The sequence below is a fragment of the Carcharhinus amblyrhynchos genome, unplaced genomic scaffold (genome assembly GCF_965287045.1).
Source record: "Carcharhinus amblyrhynchos unplaced genomic scaffold, sCarAmb.v2.hapA scaffold_46, whole genome shotgun sequence".
Classification (NCBI taxonomy): domain Eukaryota; kingdom Metazoa; phylum Chordata; class Chondrichthyes; order Carcharhiniformes; family Carcharhinidae; genus Carcharhinus; species Carcharhinus amblyrhynchos.
Genome location: NW_027649787.1, coordinates 354,533 through 374,184, shown reverse-complemented (window position 1 = coordinate 374,184; position 19,652 = coordinate 354,533). Strand labels below are relative to the sequence as shown.

At 44.3% G+C, this 19,652-nt stretch overlaps 1 protein-coding gene across 1 annotated transcript; it reads right to left on the bottom strand.

The window, feature by feature from the left end:
- Window positions 1-13,571: 13,571 nt before the first annotated feature.
- On the bottom strand, window positions 13,572-18,535 carry LOC145337332 (uncharacterized). Its single transcript, XM_080182133.1, has 4 exons — window positions 18,282-18,535; window positions 16,460-16,579; window positions 16,260-16,318; window positions 13,572-13,729 (listed from the first exon to the last, which is right to left on the bottom strand). Exons 1-4 carry the CDS (start codon window positions 18,532-18,534, stop codon window positions 13,685-13,687), a joined length of 477 nt encoding a protein of 158 aa, XP_080038259.1. The 5' UTR covers window position 18,535; the 3' UTR covers window positions 13,572-13,684.
- Window positions 18,536-19,652: the final 1,117 nt, after the last annotated feature.

The following is a 19,652-nucleotide window of genomic DNA, read 5'->3' as shown; positions in this document are numbered from 1 at the left end:
CTTTGAGTGAGGAAGTTCCTCCTCAACTCCAATCTAAACTGCCCCCCCATCCCCCTTATTTTGAGTCTGTGCCCTCTAGTCCTGCTATCTTTTCTAAGCGGGAAGAATCTCTCTACCTCTACCCTATCCATCCCCTTCATTATCTTATACGTCTCTATAAGATCCCCCCTCATCCTTCTAAACTCCAACGAGTACAGGCCCAGTCTATTTAGTCTCTCTTCATAGTCCAACCCCCTCATCTCCGGTATCAGCCTAGTGAACTTCCTCTGCACTCCCTCCAAGGACAATATATCCTTGCGCAAGTGCGGCGACCAAAACTGCACAGTTTGGGACCAGATCAAACACCAGATGCATTAAGAGGTTAGACAAGACCCCAACTCTTTCATTCTTTCGCGAAGGAAATCTGATGCCCTTATTTGTTCTGGCCTATATGGGACTCCAGACTCACGGTAATGTTGTTGACTCTCAACTGCCCTCGGGCAACCAGGGATAGGCAAAAGAATTGCTGGATAGCCAGCGATGCCAAGTCCCATGAATGTATGACCCTTTTGTGGCAAAGTGCGTTCCCCATCTTTCTACTGAAGATTGTGTGACAGGGGATCCTGAGGGATCTTAGAGAATTTGCTCGTTTCACTGAATTCATTGCAGAACTAGGTCATGTTTCCAATGAGAGAATCCAACAGCATCAACATTTGCCCCATTAACAGTTCCAAGTATTCTGTCTGGTAGAATGATGTATATTGACCCTTTGCAATAACTGCTGCGTTGATCAGGATTCTACTCCTTATTCTCATTGGGATTTGAAGTCTTAAGACAGCTGATCAGGTGAGAACTGATGTTTAGCAGGTACATTTTAAAATTAATGTTTTGTTTCAACTTGCATTGGTTTGAAACGCCACTTGTAGTTCGTTTGCCCTCCCCGCCCCCCCTCCTCCGGCCCCCACCTGAAATCTGAGTGAACAGCTCCCTCAAGGAAAACTGAGCGAATGATCCTTTTCATAATGTTGACCAAAAACATTGTTACTCTTGTGGCCGAGAGCTTCAACTTTCTTGGTGTCCAGATCACCTTCAATCTGTCCTGGTCCCTCCATGCCGAAGATAGGTTTAGGAAAGCCCCACCAACGCCTTCACTTTCTCAGATGGCTATGGAAATTCGGCATTTCTGCTAGGCCTCTCACCAACTTTTACAGATGTATCATAGAAAACATCCTTTCTGGATGTCTCACAGGTTGGTTCGGCCCCTGCTCTGACCAAGACTGCAAAAAACTTCAAATGGTTGTGAATGATGCCATCTGCACTTTATTATTTTCAGATAATTTAATCAAATCTAACGAACTCATTTATCTGTGATATTGGCAATTCCTGGAATAGGCTGGGGTGCGTCATCCACTGGACACTTCTAGTTGAAGTTTGTTAGAACAGATCCAGCCTTGTATTTTGCACTGATGAGCCTGATCCCCGTCATTGAGCTTAGAAATATGTTTGGAGCTTCCTAACCTGTTAACTATCGCATTTAATACCTCCATTCTCGGCAGGACTGCAGTTGACAATGATCTGCTCATTGTAGGGACATTTGCTCTGTCTATCGCATGCTGCGTTCGCTGTTTGTCACACAAGTCTTCCTGTGTTGTACCTTAACGACGTTACATTGTACTTTTTAAGGTTCTCCTCAGTCAGTGCATCCTTCAAGTGGATTTCAAGATGGAGGAATATTGATGCATGAGCTGAGGCGGACAGTATGAGGCAAATAGCAGAACGTTTCCTTGTCCATGGATGTGCTGTTGGCAAGTAACGTCTTGTGCTCCCGAGAAGATGTTGGGAACTCAATGTATAAATCTGCGATTCTAACTGCGTTCCGACTTCATAGTACTCTAGCGCCACCTTAGGGATGGTGTTGGTAGTGTCTCGGATCGCCTCTGCCGAATGTGATTTCCTGAGTCTGACGATTTACAGCGTTTTCCGACTCGGGGGTAGGGGCCGGCGGGGGAGGTGGGTAGTGGGGAGTGGTCGGGAGGGGTATGGGGAAGAGAATGCATTTCCTCTAAACTTGGAAGAGGCCCCCCAGATGTTATTAACAACTACTTTGAAAAGTCAATAGCGTGAACTTCGCACTTTTCTCTACTGTTGTTTTTGGTGTCTCTATGAATATTAGGCGATTCTTCCTGATCTATTCTTATTGTCCCATTTTTATACAATGGGGTGACATAACTGCTATCTCAAAGGTCCGGAATCATAAGTGGACAAGGTCAGAGTGGGCGCACAGTTCATACCCTAAATGAGAGTAATACCTGCAATGTTTCTTTATGACCATCAAAGAACAAAGAACAACACAGCACAGGGAACAGGCCCTTCCGGCCAACAAGCCCGCGCCGCCATTTTAACATTGTGAATGCCCTCTTCTACCTATGACCTTTTTCTACGCCTATTGGACTCCACAATAAAGGTGTGCAAATTTAGAGAATTATTTCCAGATTGAGGGATCGATCACGGTTACAGGGTTTCTATAACCAGGGCCTGTTTCTGGATGATTAATCCAGTTACTTCTGTTACTAAGTGAATGTTAATTCCACATTTTCCGAATTCTATTCTGTATCGCATACACATTAGCCTGGACATGTCGAAGGGTATTACCATGGGTGCACTGTGTCCCTGTTTTACAAATCAAGTAGTCTACTTCTCTTAAATGACATTTTAATTTTAAAAAATAGTGGCATGGTTTTTCATTTGAAGTATTTCAGACAACTGTATATATGTATATATTTGCTTTAATCTATTTCCCAGGTTCAGTGGGGGCGCACAACAAGGCACTTAAAACATTTTTCTTCATTGAACAAAGGCCGATAGAAAAACAAGAAGGAGGCTAGAAGTGGATTATCTCACATTTCCGAACGGGTCCACGACAGTCAGGAACAGGAACTAAACGGTCAATCTAAATATCGAAGAGTCTCAACAACCAACTAAACAATGTTAAGATAATGGGTTTCTATTAGAAATATCCATAATAATAATTTTAGAGAGACATGATTGATTTCAATGTGTTTGGATCTTTCCACGGACGAGTGAGTTTGAGAATCTTTGGACGTTTCTTCCCGACATAAACACTGGGTGGCTTGTGGTAATGTTACTGGATTTATTTTATAGATTAAGTTGCTATAGGGACTGCACCCGAAAGGTATGTTTATTTATGAGTCTAACCAGGTACGAATCTTTGCTGGAAAATGTTCTGTATTATCATTATTAATGGTGTAATGTAATTTTCTATGTGTAATTTTTGTATCATTTTTAATAAATGCATAACTTTAATATTTAAAAACATCAAAAGTGTTGTGGAATTTCTGGCAACTGATCTCGTATACCCACCTTCTTGTAGAAAGGAGCAAGTAAAAGACGGATGGAATGACGTGATTTTCCGTTGTCACATGTATTGGGATACAGTGAAATGTGTTGTTTCTTGCGCACCATACACACAAAAAATACCATTCAAAGAGTACGTAGAGATAAGGAAAAGAGAGGGCACAGAATATAATGCTGCAGTTACCGATTTTGTGCAGACAAAGTTCAGCTTAATAAAGAAAGAACAAAGATCAAAGAACAACACAGCACGGGAAACGGGCCCTTCAGCCCAACGAGCCCGCGCCGCCATCTTAACATTGTGTTTTCCCTCCTCCACCCTTGACCCAAGTGATCGGACCATTCTAAAGTCCGATAGTAGCAGGGAAGAAGGTGTCCTTGAGTCGGTTGGTACATGTTTGCGATTTTTGTGTCATATCCCGCATAGAAAATAATGAAGGAGAGTATGTCCAGGATGTGTTGGGTCCTTCATTATGCTAGTTGCTATTCTGAGGTAACGGGACTTGTAGACAGAGTGAATAGATGGGAGGCTGGTTTGCGAGATGGACTGAGCGACGTTCACGACTCATGGTAATTTCTTGCAGTCTTGAAGCAGGACATATACCAAGCTGTGATACATAGACAATAGATGCTTTCCATGGGCCTTCTGTAAATGTTGGTGAGTTGCACAGCGGACATAACGAATTTCCACAACATCTTGAACCGTTGATGGGTTTTCTCAACTATTGCATGAGCGTGGAAGGGTCAGGACATGTTGCTGGTGATCTGAACACCTAGAAATTTGAATCTCCCGACCATCCCTTCTTCATCACCTTTGATGTAGACAGGGGCACGTCATCTACTATGCTTTCTGAAGTTGGTGACTATCTTCTTCCTTTTGCTGAGATTGATAGAGAAATTACCATGCTAACCAATGTGTCACCGTGGGTGGAACGATGTTTCCCTGAGTAGACTTTCAGGGCCATTTTGCAAAACGGTTCATCGCCACAATTTCCAAGCGAGATTCCTTAGTGGTGAGAAAAGCAACACCCCCCCCCCCCCCCGCCGTTAGATCCTTCCAACATGCCCGAAGACTCGCTGGAACAACATGTTGCCCTCCACATGACTGTGAAGGGGAAAAGTCTAATGTCCATTTCTTTTGCAAAGAAAGCTCTGGAGAGAGATGATGTGTTTTTTTTAAGCTTTGGTTCATTTCTGTGACGCAGGACTCTATGCGCATGGGGCTGTTCCCAGGGACGCACACGAAGTCAAACATCAACTATTGCTGCAGGATTGCCAATTTAATGAAAAACGTTCTTAGGTCTGCCCGGAATTAGTTGGTCTGTTTTCTTTTTATTCATTTGTGCGACATGGGCATCGCTGGCTGGCCAGAATTTATTGTCCATCCCTAGTTGCCTGAGGGCAGTTGAAAGTCAACCATATTGCTGTGGCTCTAGAGTCACGTGTATATCAGAATGTCAATGTAGGGACGGCAGATTTCCTTTCTGAAAGACATTTTTGAACCAGATGAGGATTTCCTGCAATCAACAATATTTTCATCGTCATCAGTAGATTCTTAATTCCAGGTTTTCTTTGTATCTCATTCAAATTCTGTCAGTGGCTGTGGCGGGATTCGCACCAGTCCCCCAGAACATCAGCTGAGTTTCTGGATTAATAGTCCCGCGACAATGTCACTAGGCCAACGCCTCCTCCTTCCAGGACAAGGAGTTGTCCACGACTGATTGTTGGAGGCTGCTACAGCCCAGGACTATGTGCTGAGGAACGCCCTAAAGCCTGAGACAGCCGCAGCAGAGATGTAACTGGGAAATGTCGATATCTTACACCCTACAACGAGAGAGCAGTGAGGAGAGAAACGAACCTCCTATCCCCTAACTTCAGTCTCTATGACTCACATGGAATGCATGCTCTGAATACCACTTGTGTCGCAATCGCTTAGGAACAACTCAGAGCATGACCTAATCAATGTAGACATCTTAAATCTCGTTGGCTCATTTGTAATGACCATTTCAAATAGCCCGTAAGGTTTCTTTTTGAATAAGTGGAAGTGCTCCTGAGAGCAACATAAAGTACTTAAAGAATTTCAATATTTTTGCACTTTTGGTGGCGTCCATTTTGAAATGACGTGATGTTCTCCCAGATAATTTTGCCAATAAAATATTGTTTTGCAACACACAAAAATACGGGAAGAGCCTTCATTTTGATGAGGCCCAGGGCAGCCAACGTGATTGAGAGCATCATCTATTCCATGGCCGTCCCAATTTTGTTTTCTGTGAAATGCGGGGACCTCTATCTTGACACTGCATTCCTGTTAGGAACAGTTCCTGCCAAGCCGCTCCCACCTCAGTCCATCAGATTATCAGGGAGCTATGCCAGTGTCTGATTCAGCATCATTCCCTGCCCTTCGATTCTCTGTCAAATGAACATTTAGTCCTATGTGCCATTATTGGCAAAGAACAGGAAATGGGAATTATTTGAAGTACTTGAACCCGTCAAAATTCCCCAAAAGAGGATGCATCCTCTCCATCTCTACTTTGCTCATACTTTTATCATGATACATCCCTCAATTTGATCTTCTCTCATTCTTCTCAATACCAGAGAGTATATGTCTAAACGGTTCAATCTCTTTTCAACAGACAAATCCCACATCACTGGAATGACTCTAGTGAACCTCCTCTGACCTGCCTCCAATGTCACTACAGCATTCCTCAAATAAAGGGACGAAAACTGTTCACAAAACTCCACGTACGTCCTCAACATGGAGGCATACAAGATGACCAGAGGGTTAGTTACGGCGGACAGCGAGAACCTTTTTCCTCGAATGGTAATGGCTAACACCAGGCGACATAGTTTTAAATTGAGGGGTGGAAATTATAGGACGGATGTCAGAGGTAGGTTCTTTACTCAGAGGGTAGTAAAGGCGTGGAATGCCCTGCCTGCAGCAGTTGTGGACTCGCCAACTTTAAGGGCGTTCAAATGGTCAGTGGACAGGTATATGGATAACATTGGAATAGTTTAGGTTAGAGGGTCATTAGATTGGTTCCACTGGTCGGCGCAACATCGAGGGCCGAAGGGCCTGTACTGCGCTGTAATGTTCTATGTTCTAACAATGCCTTGTCTAGTTGCGTCAATACCTCCTTACCATTCTATTCTGTTCGTTTAGCTGCAAAATTCCATTTCCTTTCGTTGTTATCAGCTGTAACTGCATGCTGGATTTCTGTGACTCAGGAACGAGGGCATCCAGATCGCTCTGTACCAGAGCACCCCGAAATGCCTCCCCATTTAGATAATACATCGCCTTCCCTTTTTTTGGACTAAAATGAATTACCCCACACTTTTCCACGTTAATCTCCATCTGCCATCTTTTGGCCTACTCTCCTGACCTATCCACATCCATTTGTAAGTTTCTTATAGCCTCATTCCAGCTTACCTTCCCGCCCACTTGTGTAACACCTGCAAATTTGGCTACAGAGTCTTCTATACTTGCATCAAAGTCGGAAATAGGGATTGTAAACACCTGGGGTCCAAGTGTCAAAACCTGTGGCAAGATATTAATTACCTTTTACCATCCCGAACTAAAAATATCCAGACTCTATGTCTTCTGTCCATTATTCAATGACTAATACATTACCTGAAATCCCATATGACCTAAATTTGTGAATACACGTTTTGTGCAGCACCTTATCAAATGCCTTCCGGAAGTCAAGATATATCACATATTTCGGATGCCCATTGCCCAATTTGCTTGTCACATCTTCGAAGAATTCTAGCAAATTAGTCAATCGTGTTTTGCCCTTCATAAAACCACACTGACTCTGATGGATAGCCATTTGACTTTCCAAACGTCCTGATATTGCTTCCTTGAAAACTGATTCTAACACTTTCCCAACAAACAGGTGTTAAATTAACTGGTTTGCCATTTCCCACATTTTCCCTCCCTCCCTTTTTGCATAACGGCGTTACATTAGAAATTTGCAAATCCACTGGAACCTTTCCCGTGTCTAGGGGGAATATTACAACCAATGGGTCCACTATCTCCGTCGCGACTCCGTTAGTACCCGAGGATGTAATGCATCAGGCAAAGGGAACTTGTCTGCCCCCCAATCCCTTCAGTTCTTTCCTATAGATGTTGATTATTCCAAGTTCCACCCTTGCTATTACCTCTGACTTGCCCATTCCTGGAGTGATGGCACGAGTGTCCTCCATCATGAAAACTGAGGCAAAGTCCTGGTTTAACATTTCTGACATTTCAATTTTTCCCATTACTAACTCCCCAGTTTCGTCTTCCAAGAGACCAACGTTCACCCTCGTGACTCTCTTCCCTTTTAGATAGTTACAGGAGCTTTTGTTACCTTTTTTAATGTTTTCCACTCGTTTTCCTTCTAATTTACCTGAACACTTTTTATTACTTTCTTTTAGTATCCCTTTGTTGATGTTTGAAAGTTTCCCAATCTTCCAGCCTGTCACAGGACTTTGAAATATGATCTAACTTCGTTTTAGTCTTTATGTTGCCCTTGGCCTCCTTGCTTCACGATGCATTTCCAACCTCCCCCCCCCGCCCAACCCCCCATTTCCCATCTTTCATTCTCACTGGGATATAATTTAGTTGTGAGGAATTGAGTATCTTCTTCAACAACTGCCACTGCTCATCCACTGCCCTCACTTTTTGTCTTCCTGCCCATTCTACTCAGGGCAAACCTGTCCTCATGCCGATGTAATCCTATTTGTTTAATTCCAGAACGCTCGTGTGAGACTCCACTATTTTACCCCAATGTGAATTTTGAATTCTATTAAGTTATGGTCACGACCACCTAAAGGATCCTTCACCATGAGGCCATCAATAAATCCCTCCATATTGCATAAAACCGAATCCAGGGTCGCCTGCTCCCTGATTGGCTACACAACAATCATTCCAAGAAACAATCTACCCTTTGTTGGAAAATGCCAGAATCACACACCCTCGCACACACACAGACAGCCAGATTTTCTCTCTCTCTCACCACACACACGCACAAAGACACATACACACATACATACAGACACACGCACACACGTACACACACACACACACACACACCTTTACAAATCTGCCCTCTGTTGGATAATGTCAGAATAACACACACATACACAGACACACAGATCGCCGGAATTTTTCTGTCTCGCTCACACACACACACTTACACACACACACACACACACACACGCCTTTACCATCCTTCCCACTACTGGATGATGTCAGAAACATTTGCACTTCCAGAATCTCTGCTGGGACTGTGAGAATTTCATTGGACGCGATATCACCGGAAACAACTTTGCTTCAGATTATTTCGTTGTTTATTGAGTGTATCACGTGCTTTTCACATCACTTTGAAAGTAAGATTTCAATCTCCGCCAGCAGTGGTTCTATTCTTATTCAATCCATTTGTGATTCGCCTCTTTCTGATTAGCAGCGTTTTCAATAAGGCAACATCCACCTCTCAGTAAAGAGTCCGGTGCTGCAACTCCGCCCTAAACCTGGAAAACATTTCATGTTAGGGAATGTTATGTGTACATAGATCCCTGAAAGTTGGGAATCAAGTAGATAAGGTTGTTAAGAAGGCATACGGTGTCTTGGCGTTTATTGGTAGGGGGATTGAATTTAGGAGTCGCAGCGTCATGTTGCAACTGTACACAACTCTGGTGCGGCCGCACTTGGAGTACTGTGTGCAGTTCTGGTCCCCACATTACAGGAAGGATGTGGAGGCTTTGGAGAGGGTGCAGAGGAGGTTTACCAGGATGTTGCCTGGTATGCAGGGGAGGTCCTATGAGGAGAGACTGAGGGATTTGGGGTTGTTTTCACTGGAAAGAAGGCGGCTAAGAGGGGATCTTATAGAAACATATAAGATGATTAGAGGTTTAGATAGGGTGGATGGTGATAGCCTGTTTCCTCGGATGGAGAAATCTAGCACGAGGGGGCATGGCTTTAAATTAAGGGGGGGTAGTTATAGGACGGATGTCAGGGGCAGGTTCTTTACCCAGAGGGTGGTGAGGGACTGGAATGCCCTGCCTGCTGCAGTTGTAAATGCGCCTAGTTTGGGGGCGTTTAAGAGATTGGTGGATAGGTTTATGGACGAAAAGGGAGTGGTTTAGATTAGTGGGTCAATGTTTTTTTTAATAATAAGACTGGTCGGCGCAACATTGTGGGCCGAAGGGCCTGTTCCGCGCTGTAATGTTCTATGTTCTATGTTCTAAATGTATAGATATGGAAATTAGATTTGTATCAATTTATTCAGTCTGTACCAAACACAAATCTGCTTTCACTGGGGATGATTATTAATAAGAAAATATTTAAAATTGAATTAAATAAGATTATTTTTCAGATCAGAATATCCAGTCAGAAAACGGGACTATTTGGCTGTTAGACAGGACCAATCAATCCAAGTAGACAGTTCTTCTGTATCCCTGTCAGTCTCTGCCGTCCCATGTTAAAGAGGAACTGTTCCCAATTCCTCACACAGTTCATTACTTCAACAAAAAGGAAACCGGTTTTCTTGCTCCCCTAGTGGCGAGAGAAGAATTTGTTCTGTGTGGGATATTACTGAGAGAGAGAAAAAGACTTCTTGCGGGTTTGAACTGTCAAGCTCACTTCTTATTGTTTTGAGTAACAGCGTCTGCTAACTAAGTACACAGATACAGACGTACACACTCATAGATTTGCACATGCACTCTCTCTCTCTCACACACACACACACCGTCACACAACCACTCACAATCACTTGCACGTACACTCGTACATTTACACACACACATACACACACACACTCATACACTCTCTCACACATACACACACACACAAACGCACGCACACACAAACACACACACACACTAACACAAACACACACACACAAACGAACCAGCAGACGGGCGCCGCAACTGCTCAGTGACTATCACTGCTAGCTTTGCAGATACATGGATTTGGGCCTGTGTCTGTGGGAGTTTGCGCATTTTCCCTGTGGTCGCGTGGGTTTCCTCCGGGCGCTCCGGTTTCCTCCCACACCCCAAAGATGTGTTCTTCGGCTGATTGGTTTACCAAATTGCACTATTCTCCCCAGAATCTGGCTTCATTAGGGGTTCCACTCACATACACACAGGGCAGGGAAGGTGTAGGGAGATGCGACGGCGCGGGCTCGTTGGGTCGAAGGGCCTGTTTCCCGTGCTGGGTTGCTCTTTGTTCTTTGTTGAACACACATGCGCGTACACAAACACACACACACACAAAGAAACATACTGACAAGAAAATATTAGATTAGAGCGGCATCTGTGTCAGCACAGATTTGGTGGGCCTAAGGGCCTCTTCCTGTGCTGCACTCTTCTATGTTCTTTGTTTACACACACACACACAAACACACACTGATACACACACGTTCACACGCACACACACACACATACACTCACACTGTTAAACATACAGACACACACACATACACACTCATGTACTTAAACGCACTCACAAACATACTCACATACTGACACACACACTCATGCATTCATACACACTCATGCACACACTTGTACACACTCAGACAAAAACGCACACACCCTCGCGCATACACAAATTCATACACTTACAAATACTCACACTTACAGATTAAGCTGCTACACTGACATACATACTTACTCACACTTTCTCACACACAGACACACTCTCTCATACACTGACACACACCCGAACACTGACACTTAATGTCTGCCAAATGTCACATGAAATCCCTCAGTTTATTCATTGAGATCTCGAGTCTTGAACTATTAAAGTTTGGGTAAGCACATATGAAACATTACTTGCATATGTTTTCCACATTCCCTTCAGTTCCAAACACCAAACTTCTGGAATGATCTTCCTGAGAATATCAGAGGAGAGGAATATCAGTCAAAGTGGAAAGTTTGGGGGAGTCGCTATTGAGTTGCCATTGTTCTCCCGAGATCAAAGAAACTTGAGTGGAGATATAATAGAGATGTGAAACATCATGGAAGCGGCGTCTGAGGGGGGGAATATTTAATCGTAAGATACCCAACATAAGGATATCGAGCAGCTAATATATTATTACAAGGGTTAAGAATGAAATGGGCATTTAAATAATACACTAATGATATTTGCAAAATGAATAATAATAATAATGAAACTGCCAGTATTAAATGGTCTAAGTCAAGGACTGATTGTGTCAGTAAGTTAGCTAAAATATAAACATATGGGCGGCACGGTAACACAGTGGTTAGCACTGCTACTTCACAGCTCCAGGGACCTGGGATCGATTCCTGGCTCGGGTCACTGCCTGTGTGGAGTTTGCACATTCTCCTCGTGTGTGCGTGGGTCTCCTCCCACAGTCCAAAGATGTGCGGGTTAGGTTGATTGGCCATGATAAAATTGCCCCTTAGTCTCCTGAGATGTGTAGATTAGAGGGATTAGTGAGTAAAATATGTAGGGATAAGGAGGTGGGGCCTGGATGGGAATGTGTTGGGCGCAGACCCGATAGGCCGAAGGGCCTCTTTCTGAACTGTAGGGTTCTATGATAAAACTCTTCTACAAATGTAACTTAAAGTTTGTGATCATTGTGTAATCGTGCATTGATTAAAGGGATAATTAATGTAATTTTGCATTAGGTACAGGGAGTACAACCTGGGAATCGTGCCAGATGATCGGGCCCTCATCCAGCAGATGAACTAGTTTTGACTTCCCCACAAAACGCTGAGCAAGTTGTACCAGGTTATGTGGGACATGGATAAGGGACAGCCATTCCTCTTAGTTGAAGACCGTTTACGAGGGGACATCGGTTCAAGGTGAGGGGCAGGAGCTATAAGGGGGATGTGAGGAGAAGTACTTTACCCAGAGGGTGGTGATGGTCTGCAATGCGCAGGCTGGGAGGTAGATGGCCTCACATCCTTCAAGAAGAATCTGCATAAGCACTTGGCACGTGACAACATTGAAGACTATGAGCCAAGTGCCCGTAGATGGGATTATTGGGAGTTCGGCTCAGAGTGCCGACTCAATGGGTCGAAGGGCCTCTTCTGCATTCTATGATTCTATGAATATGAGCAATGTAGCAAATAGCTCCAAAAACAATTTGCAATTTTTGTGCAGAATGATTTATTTGGAACAGTGAAAAGTGGTGTTAATTTGAACATGCGTCGACCCATTGGTATCAGAAATTACCCAAGGTTCTTCATTACTTCAGAAACTAGCAATTGGAGGGCAGTTGAGAGTCAACCACACGGCTGTGGCTCTGAAGTCACATGTCGGCCAAATCGGGTAGGGAGGCAGATTTCCTTCCCTAATGGATATTGGTGAACCAGGCGTTATTTTTCAACAATGGTCATCAGTAGATTCTTAATTCCGGAGTTGTTTTTGAAAAAAAGTTAGCCTATATTGAACCATCTGCCGTGGTGGGATACCAACCCTCCTCCCCATTAGCTGACTTGCCAAATTACGAGTCTAGCGGTAATACCACCAGGCAGCAAGGTGCAAACATTTACTGAGAATTAAGGAAAAAATCAACATTAAATTGGTGATCTGGTGAAAGAGGAATAATTCCCTAGGGCGTTGGGAGAAAGCCGAGAGTTTAGACTAAATTGCAAGTTCAAACAAAGGACACTGGCTTGAAGGGCAGAATGGCCTGTTTCTGTGCTGGAAATGGCCATAGCTCTTAGCCTCGAGTCCAGGAAATCCACTTACCCGTGTTAGCAGACGGGAATATGGATTGTAGATAATGTTCCTTCAGGATTAAATATACCCGTGTCCAAAACCAGGATACATCCAGTTAAGGCTCGGGACGTATTTAATCTTCCAGATTTCATATTCATACAGCCGAAATCCCAAACCAGTTGCTAACATGTCTTGTCAGTCCTTAATCCCACGTCCAACGCACACACACTCACATTGCAAATGTCTCTGTAAATTCGTTGAAAAGCAACCGGAAACATATTTGTTCTAAACTCTTATAGAAACCGGAATCACGCAGCTTATACTTGGTATTCAAAACCTTCTTCTATATTTAGGTAACTCGGACACAGATACATTTTGATGCACAATTACAGTAGAAAATGCAGAATAGAATTCTAAAACCGCGATGAGAAATTAGAAGCATGGAGAGGTGAAATTGCCCTGCAGGCGATATTCCGGCAGAAAATGGCGGACATTAAGAGAAAGTTCATTTTCCACTTTGGTCGCCATCATAATGTTGAGTCGCCAATCCGCCCGAATTTGCACTTTCGGAATTCCCCGTGCAAAAAGAAGAATGTTTCCACCAGACTGGAAATCCAGGAAACACACGGTGAGTTCTCTCTCTCTCTCTTTTCTCTCGAGTTAAAGTTTTGGATCCTCGTTAAAGGCCAGGCGAGCGTAAAGGGTCTGTGGATGAAAAGTGATCTGTTAGCGTAATAGACACCCTTATTACAGTGATAGGTGAGACCATTGAGTCCCCCCACTCCTCCCCCCACCCCCCACTCGATGCAATCGGTTCATGGCTGAAAGTTAACTCAACTCATAGTCACCCACCAATATTGAATAATCCTTAATCTATTCCCTAACATAAATCTAACTGTCGCACCTCTGAGAGTTCCAGTTGCCCAATGCTCTATATACGTTTTTTGGTGACCAGAATTCCGCCCTGCGTTCTGTGAAGTGTTTTGAGTTGATTTGATTTATTATTGTCACATGTATTACTATGCATTAAAAAAGTATCGTTTCTTGCCCAGAATACAGACAAAGATCATAGATTCCCTTCGGCCCATCGAGTCTGCACCGAACACAATCCCACCCACGCCCATATCCGTTAACATTATACCGACTAATCCCTCTAACCTACACATCCCTGGACACTAGTTTCTTTGCATGGCCAATCACCCTAACCCGCACATCTTTGGACTGTGGGAGGAAACCGGAGCACCCGGAGGAAACCCACGCAGACACGGGGAGAATGTGCAAACTCCACACAGAGAATGACCCGAGCCGGGATGCTGGAGCTGTGAAACAGCAGTGCTAAGCACTGTACTACTGTGTCGCCCAAGTGTACCGTGTACCGTGCATGGAGAATGAAAGGAGAAGGTGCAGATTATAGTGTTACAGTGATAGCTAGGCAGTAGAGAAAGATCAACTTAATATGAGGCAGGTCAATTCTAATGTCTGAGGGTAGCAGGGAAGAAGCTGTCCTTGCGTGGGTTGGTGCGTGACCTCAGACTTAGGTATCTTTTTCCCAAAGGAAGAAGGTGGGGAAGAAAAATATGTCCAGGGTGCGTGAGGTCCTTGATAATGCTGGCTGTTTCTATATAGAAACATAGAAGATACCAGCAGGGGGAGGCCATTTGGCCCTTCGAGTCTGCTGAACCATTCATTACAATCATGGCTGATCGTTCAGCCCAATCACCTAATCCTGCTTTCTCCCCATAACCTCCGCCCCCAAGTGCAATATCCAACCGCCTGTTGGATACATTCAATGTTTTGGCATCAACTACTTCCTGTGGGAATGAATTCCACAGAATCACCGGGTGGAGAAATGTCTACTCACCTCCGTCCTAAATGGTCTACCCCGAATCCTCAAACTGTGACCCCCCTGGTTCTGGAATCCCTCCACCATCGGGAACATCCTCCCTGCATCTACCCTAACTAGTCCTGTTAGAATTGTATAAGTCTCTATGAAATCCCCCCTCATTCATCTGAACTCCAGTGAAAACAATCTTAACCTAGTCAATCTCTCCTCAGACATCAGTCCCGCCATCCCTGGAATGAGCCTGGTAAACCTTCGCTCCACTCCCTCGAGAGCAAGAACATCCTTCCAAAGTGAATGCATTTGGTATGTCTCCTGCTCTGTCCAAGACCACGAGAACTGGTCCATTCCCATCACTCAAACCAGCCTTCCATCCATTGACTCTGTCTACACTTCCCGCTGCCTCGGGGAAAACCAGCCAGCATAATTAAGGATCCCCACGCACCCCGGACATTCTCTCTTCCGCCTTCTTCCGTCGGGAAAAAGATACAAAAGTCTGAGGTCACGTACCAACCGACTCAAGAACAGCTTCTTCCCTGCTGCTGTCAGACTTTTGATTGCACCTATCTCGCATTAAGTTGAACTTTCTCTACACCCTCGCTGTGACTGTAACACTACATTCTGCACCCTCTCCTTTCCTTCCCTATGAACAGCATTCTCTGTAGAGTGCGCAAGAAGCAATACTTTTCACTGTATCCCAACAGATGTGACAATAATAAATCAAATGTATGTACTCTATGAACGGTATGCTTTGTCTGTAGACCGCGCAAGAAACAATACTTTTCACTGTACCCCAATACACGTGAGTATAATAAATCAAATCTATGTACTCTATGAACGGTATGCTTTGTCTGTATAGCGCGCAAACAATACTTTTCACTGTATCCCAATACACGTGACAATAATAAATCAAATCTGTGTACTCTATGAACGGTATGCTTTGACTGCATAGCGCGCATGAAACAATACTTTTCACTGCATCCCAATACATGTGCCAATAATGAATCAAATCTATGTACTCTATGAACGGTCTGCTTTGTCTATATAGCGCACAAGAAACACTAATTTTCGCTGTATCCCTATACATGTGCCAACAATAAATCAAATCTATGTACTCTATGAACGGTACGATTTATCTGTATAGCGCGCAAGAAGCAATAATTTTCACTGTATCCCAATACATGTGACAATAATAAAACAAATCTCATCAAATGTCCCACAAATGAATTAAACTAAAGAGCTAATTTGGCCTCGAAACTTTCTCCGTCCGTGGAGATCACCAGGCTTGTTGAGGTTTTCCAGAACTTTCTGTGTTGGTTATGAATTCTAAACCGCGGATGAATAATTAATGAAAAGTATCTGTGTGGTTTATCAACAATAATTCCATCTATTCACCTCTTTATTCTGTTTGTGTTCTCTGGATTCTGTCAGTTCCTCATCACTGTTCCCGGTTCCTGTTAGAAAGAGGGATTTAAACTGGAAATTTAAAATGGATTCATCTCACACCGAACCCGCTCAGAAGTGTCAATAACTCAATGATAAATGGGTGGATTGAGAGAGCCGCGGAGAAACAGCGCCCCCCCAACAATCGCTACCTCTCTGCCGGTTCCTGCAGATTCTTCTTCCGGCCACAAGGCCCAATCCCAGAAGGAGAAGTGCAGCGGCCGGCAAACCCCCGGAAAACACTAAATGACAGGTGGTCGTGAACGGAGAATCTGCAAAAAAAAATTAACCTTTCACTCAACGGAAATCGAATTGTTCAATCTAACTGTCCAATTTGGCAAGAAAATGGTTAAAATTTTTGCACACTTTCCCATCATGCAATAGAGTAGCACTTTTACACTAGAACACAAGGCGAAGTAGAGAGATATCGTGACAGGGAGACCGAGCACTTTTTGAACAGGGCACATAGAGAGATGGAGGGAGAGAGTGAAAAATTCAGGGAAAGAATAACCATAAAATCCCACAGTGCAAAAGAAGATTATTCGGGCCATCGAGTCTTTACTACCCTATCCCCGTCACCTCACGTATTTACCCTACAAATCCTCCTGACACTCGGCTCAATTTAGCATGGCCAATCAACCTAACCCGTACATTTTGGACACTAAGGCGCAATTTAGCATGGCCAATCCACTTAACCTGGCACATTTTTGGTGACTAAGGGACAATTTAGCATGGCCAATCCACCTAACCTACACATCTTTGGACACTGAAGGGCAATTTGTCATAGCTAATCTACCTAACCTACATAACTTCGACACAAAGGAGCAATTTACCGCGGCTTATCCACTTAACCGATACATCTTTGGACACTAAGGGGCAATTTACCATGGCCAATCCACCTAACCTACACACCCTTTGGCACTAAGGAGAAATTTAGCATGGCCAATCCATTTAATCTGCCCATTTTTGGATACTAAGGGTCAATTTAGCATGGCCAATCCACTTAATCTGCACATTTTTGGACACTGAGGCACAACTTAGCATGGCCAATCCACCTAACCCGCACATCTTTGGACACTAAGGGGCAATTTAGCATGGCCAATCCACTTAATCTGCACATCTTTGGACACTAAGGGACAATTTAGAATCGCCAATCCACCTAACCTACACATCTTTGGACACTAAGGGACAATTTAGCATGGCCAATCCACCCTAACCTACACATCTTTGGACACTAAGGGACAATTTACCATGGCTGATCCATCTAACCTACACATCCTTTGACACTAAGGGACAATTTAGCATGGCCAATCCACTTAACCTGCACATCTTTGGACACTAAGGGGCAACTTAGAATGGCCAATCCACTTAACCTGCACATCTTTGGAAACTAAGGGGCAATTTAGCATGGCCAATCCCCCGAACCTACACATCTTTGGAATTTGGGGGTAAACAGGAGCACCCGCGGGAAAGGCGGTGTAACTGAATGGGATTGAAATACAGGGAGGCGAAGGGATGAATAAATAGTTCATCGCTTTGCTGTGTCAGAGTGCGACACTGGGGATATAATCACACATTTCAATTTTACACACTGCCAGATAGGCCCCTGACATTCAGGAATGTAATGGTGTCTTAACCAGATGCAAGAAGTGGGAGAGGGGAAGAGGCCACTCGGTCTGTCTTGTCTATTCTGCCATCCAACATCACCGTGCACATAAACTTCACTTGCCCGCCCTTTCTCTTACTCAATAATCTATCCGTTCTCACAAATGTGTTTCAGTGATTGAACATCCACGGTTCTTTACGGTAGCGAAGAAGAGTTAAAATATCAGAAAATGAAACTGGGAGGACTATGATAGGGCAGTGGTGATTTAGATCTCCATGGAGATGCCCGCAGAAAGATTTGTAATCTACAAAGTTGGACTGTTCTTAGTAAAGTGTTCCGTTAATGTTAAATTAATTGTGAATAGCTACCTCTCTGAGATGAGACACTGTCACTGAGAATACTTTCACCGGAGTTGACCTGAACGGCGCAAGAACAGCGAGCGCCGCTTCTCCAAGTTTCCGCCGGCAGGCTGATGTAACTCCTGACGGTGTAGGTCCCGTCCGGCTCCAGTGTCCCCGAATCGGTCTGTCCCTCGGTATCCTGCCCCGAAACATTCCAGCGGACGGGAAAGGGATCGGGAGACACGCCTCTGACCAAACACAACAACGGGACCCTTTCCATGGCGGGAATCTCATCCAGCGGCGGGGTTAGGAGGAATATGGTGGGAGAACCCGCTAAAATGAAACAGAGCACTCATTAATTGTTGGAAGAGGACACTTTAATTGCTTTGAGATACCCACTGCAATAGAATAATAATGGAATTTACCTGTAATCACTAACTTGGAGCCATTTCCGAACATTTGGGCCAGGTTCTTGTAGTAGCGAGTTGCACAGTAATACATCCCAGAATCATTTACTCGGGAACCCGCAATGATTAGTGAATAAAGACGCCCATTTTCAGAACTCTGGCTGGAAAATCTCCCCTCAGCTCGGCTGTTCTCGTACGCTCTGTAAATGAAATCCATGCCGTTTCTCCCCCTCTGTCTGTACCAGTAGACAATGTCAGCAGCTTGACCCTGCATGCGGCAGCTGAGGTTAACAGGACTCCCCTCAGGGAGCGTCTGAACCGGCGGAAACTGGGACACGGTGACCTGAGACACTGTGACTGGGAAAGAGAAAGAGAGAGAACAACAGTCACCTCAGGTTATGGAGCATTCCCTGAATCCCCACAGTGCAGAGAGAGGTCATTCAGCCCATCGACCCTGCACCTATCCCAATCCCATCCATTCCCTCAAACGCACATATTTACACTGCGAATCCCCTGTTACGAAAGGGGCAATTTAGCGTGGCCATTCAAACTAACCCGCGCCTCTTTGGACTTTGGGAGGAAAGAGGAGCATCCGGAGGAAACCCACGCAGATACGGGGAGAACGTGCAAACTCTGCAAACCCAAGCCGGGAACCCAAGGCTGGCGCTGGGATGTGACAGTGTTCACCCACTGTGCCGCTGAGATGTTCCAGCACTTTCTAATTTCGCTTCGTTTCTTCTTCTCCTGCGTTGACGCTGGGCGCTAAAGTCTGTTCAGAAATTTATAACTGATTCTGAAGTTCTACTCGAAAAGCTTTCTCTCCAAAGTGACCAATATTATTAAGGGAGCCCATTCACACGTCATATATCAGGAGAAATGGCGGATCAGATTCATTCCATTCTAATCATTGTTATGAATCGAAGTTGCATTTTTTCAGCAACATTTTATTCATTGTTAAGTTAAACTTGCACGCTAAACACACCTTATAGCA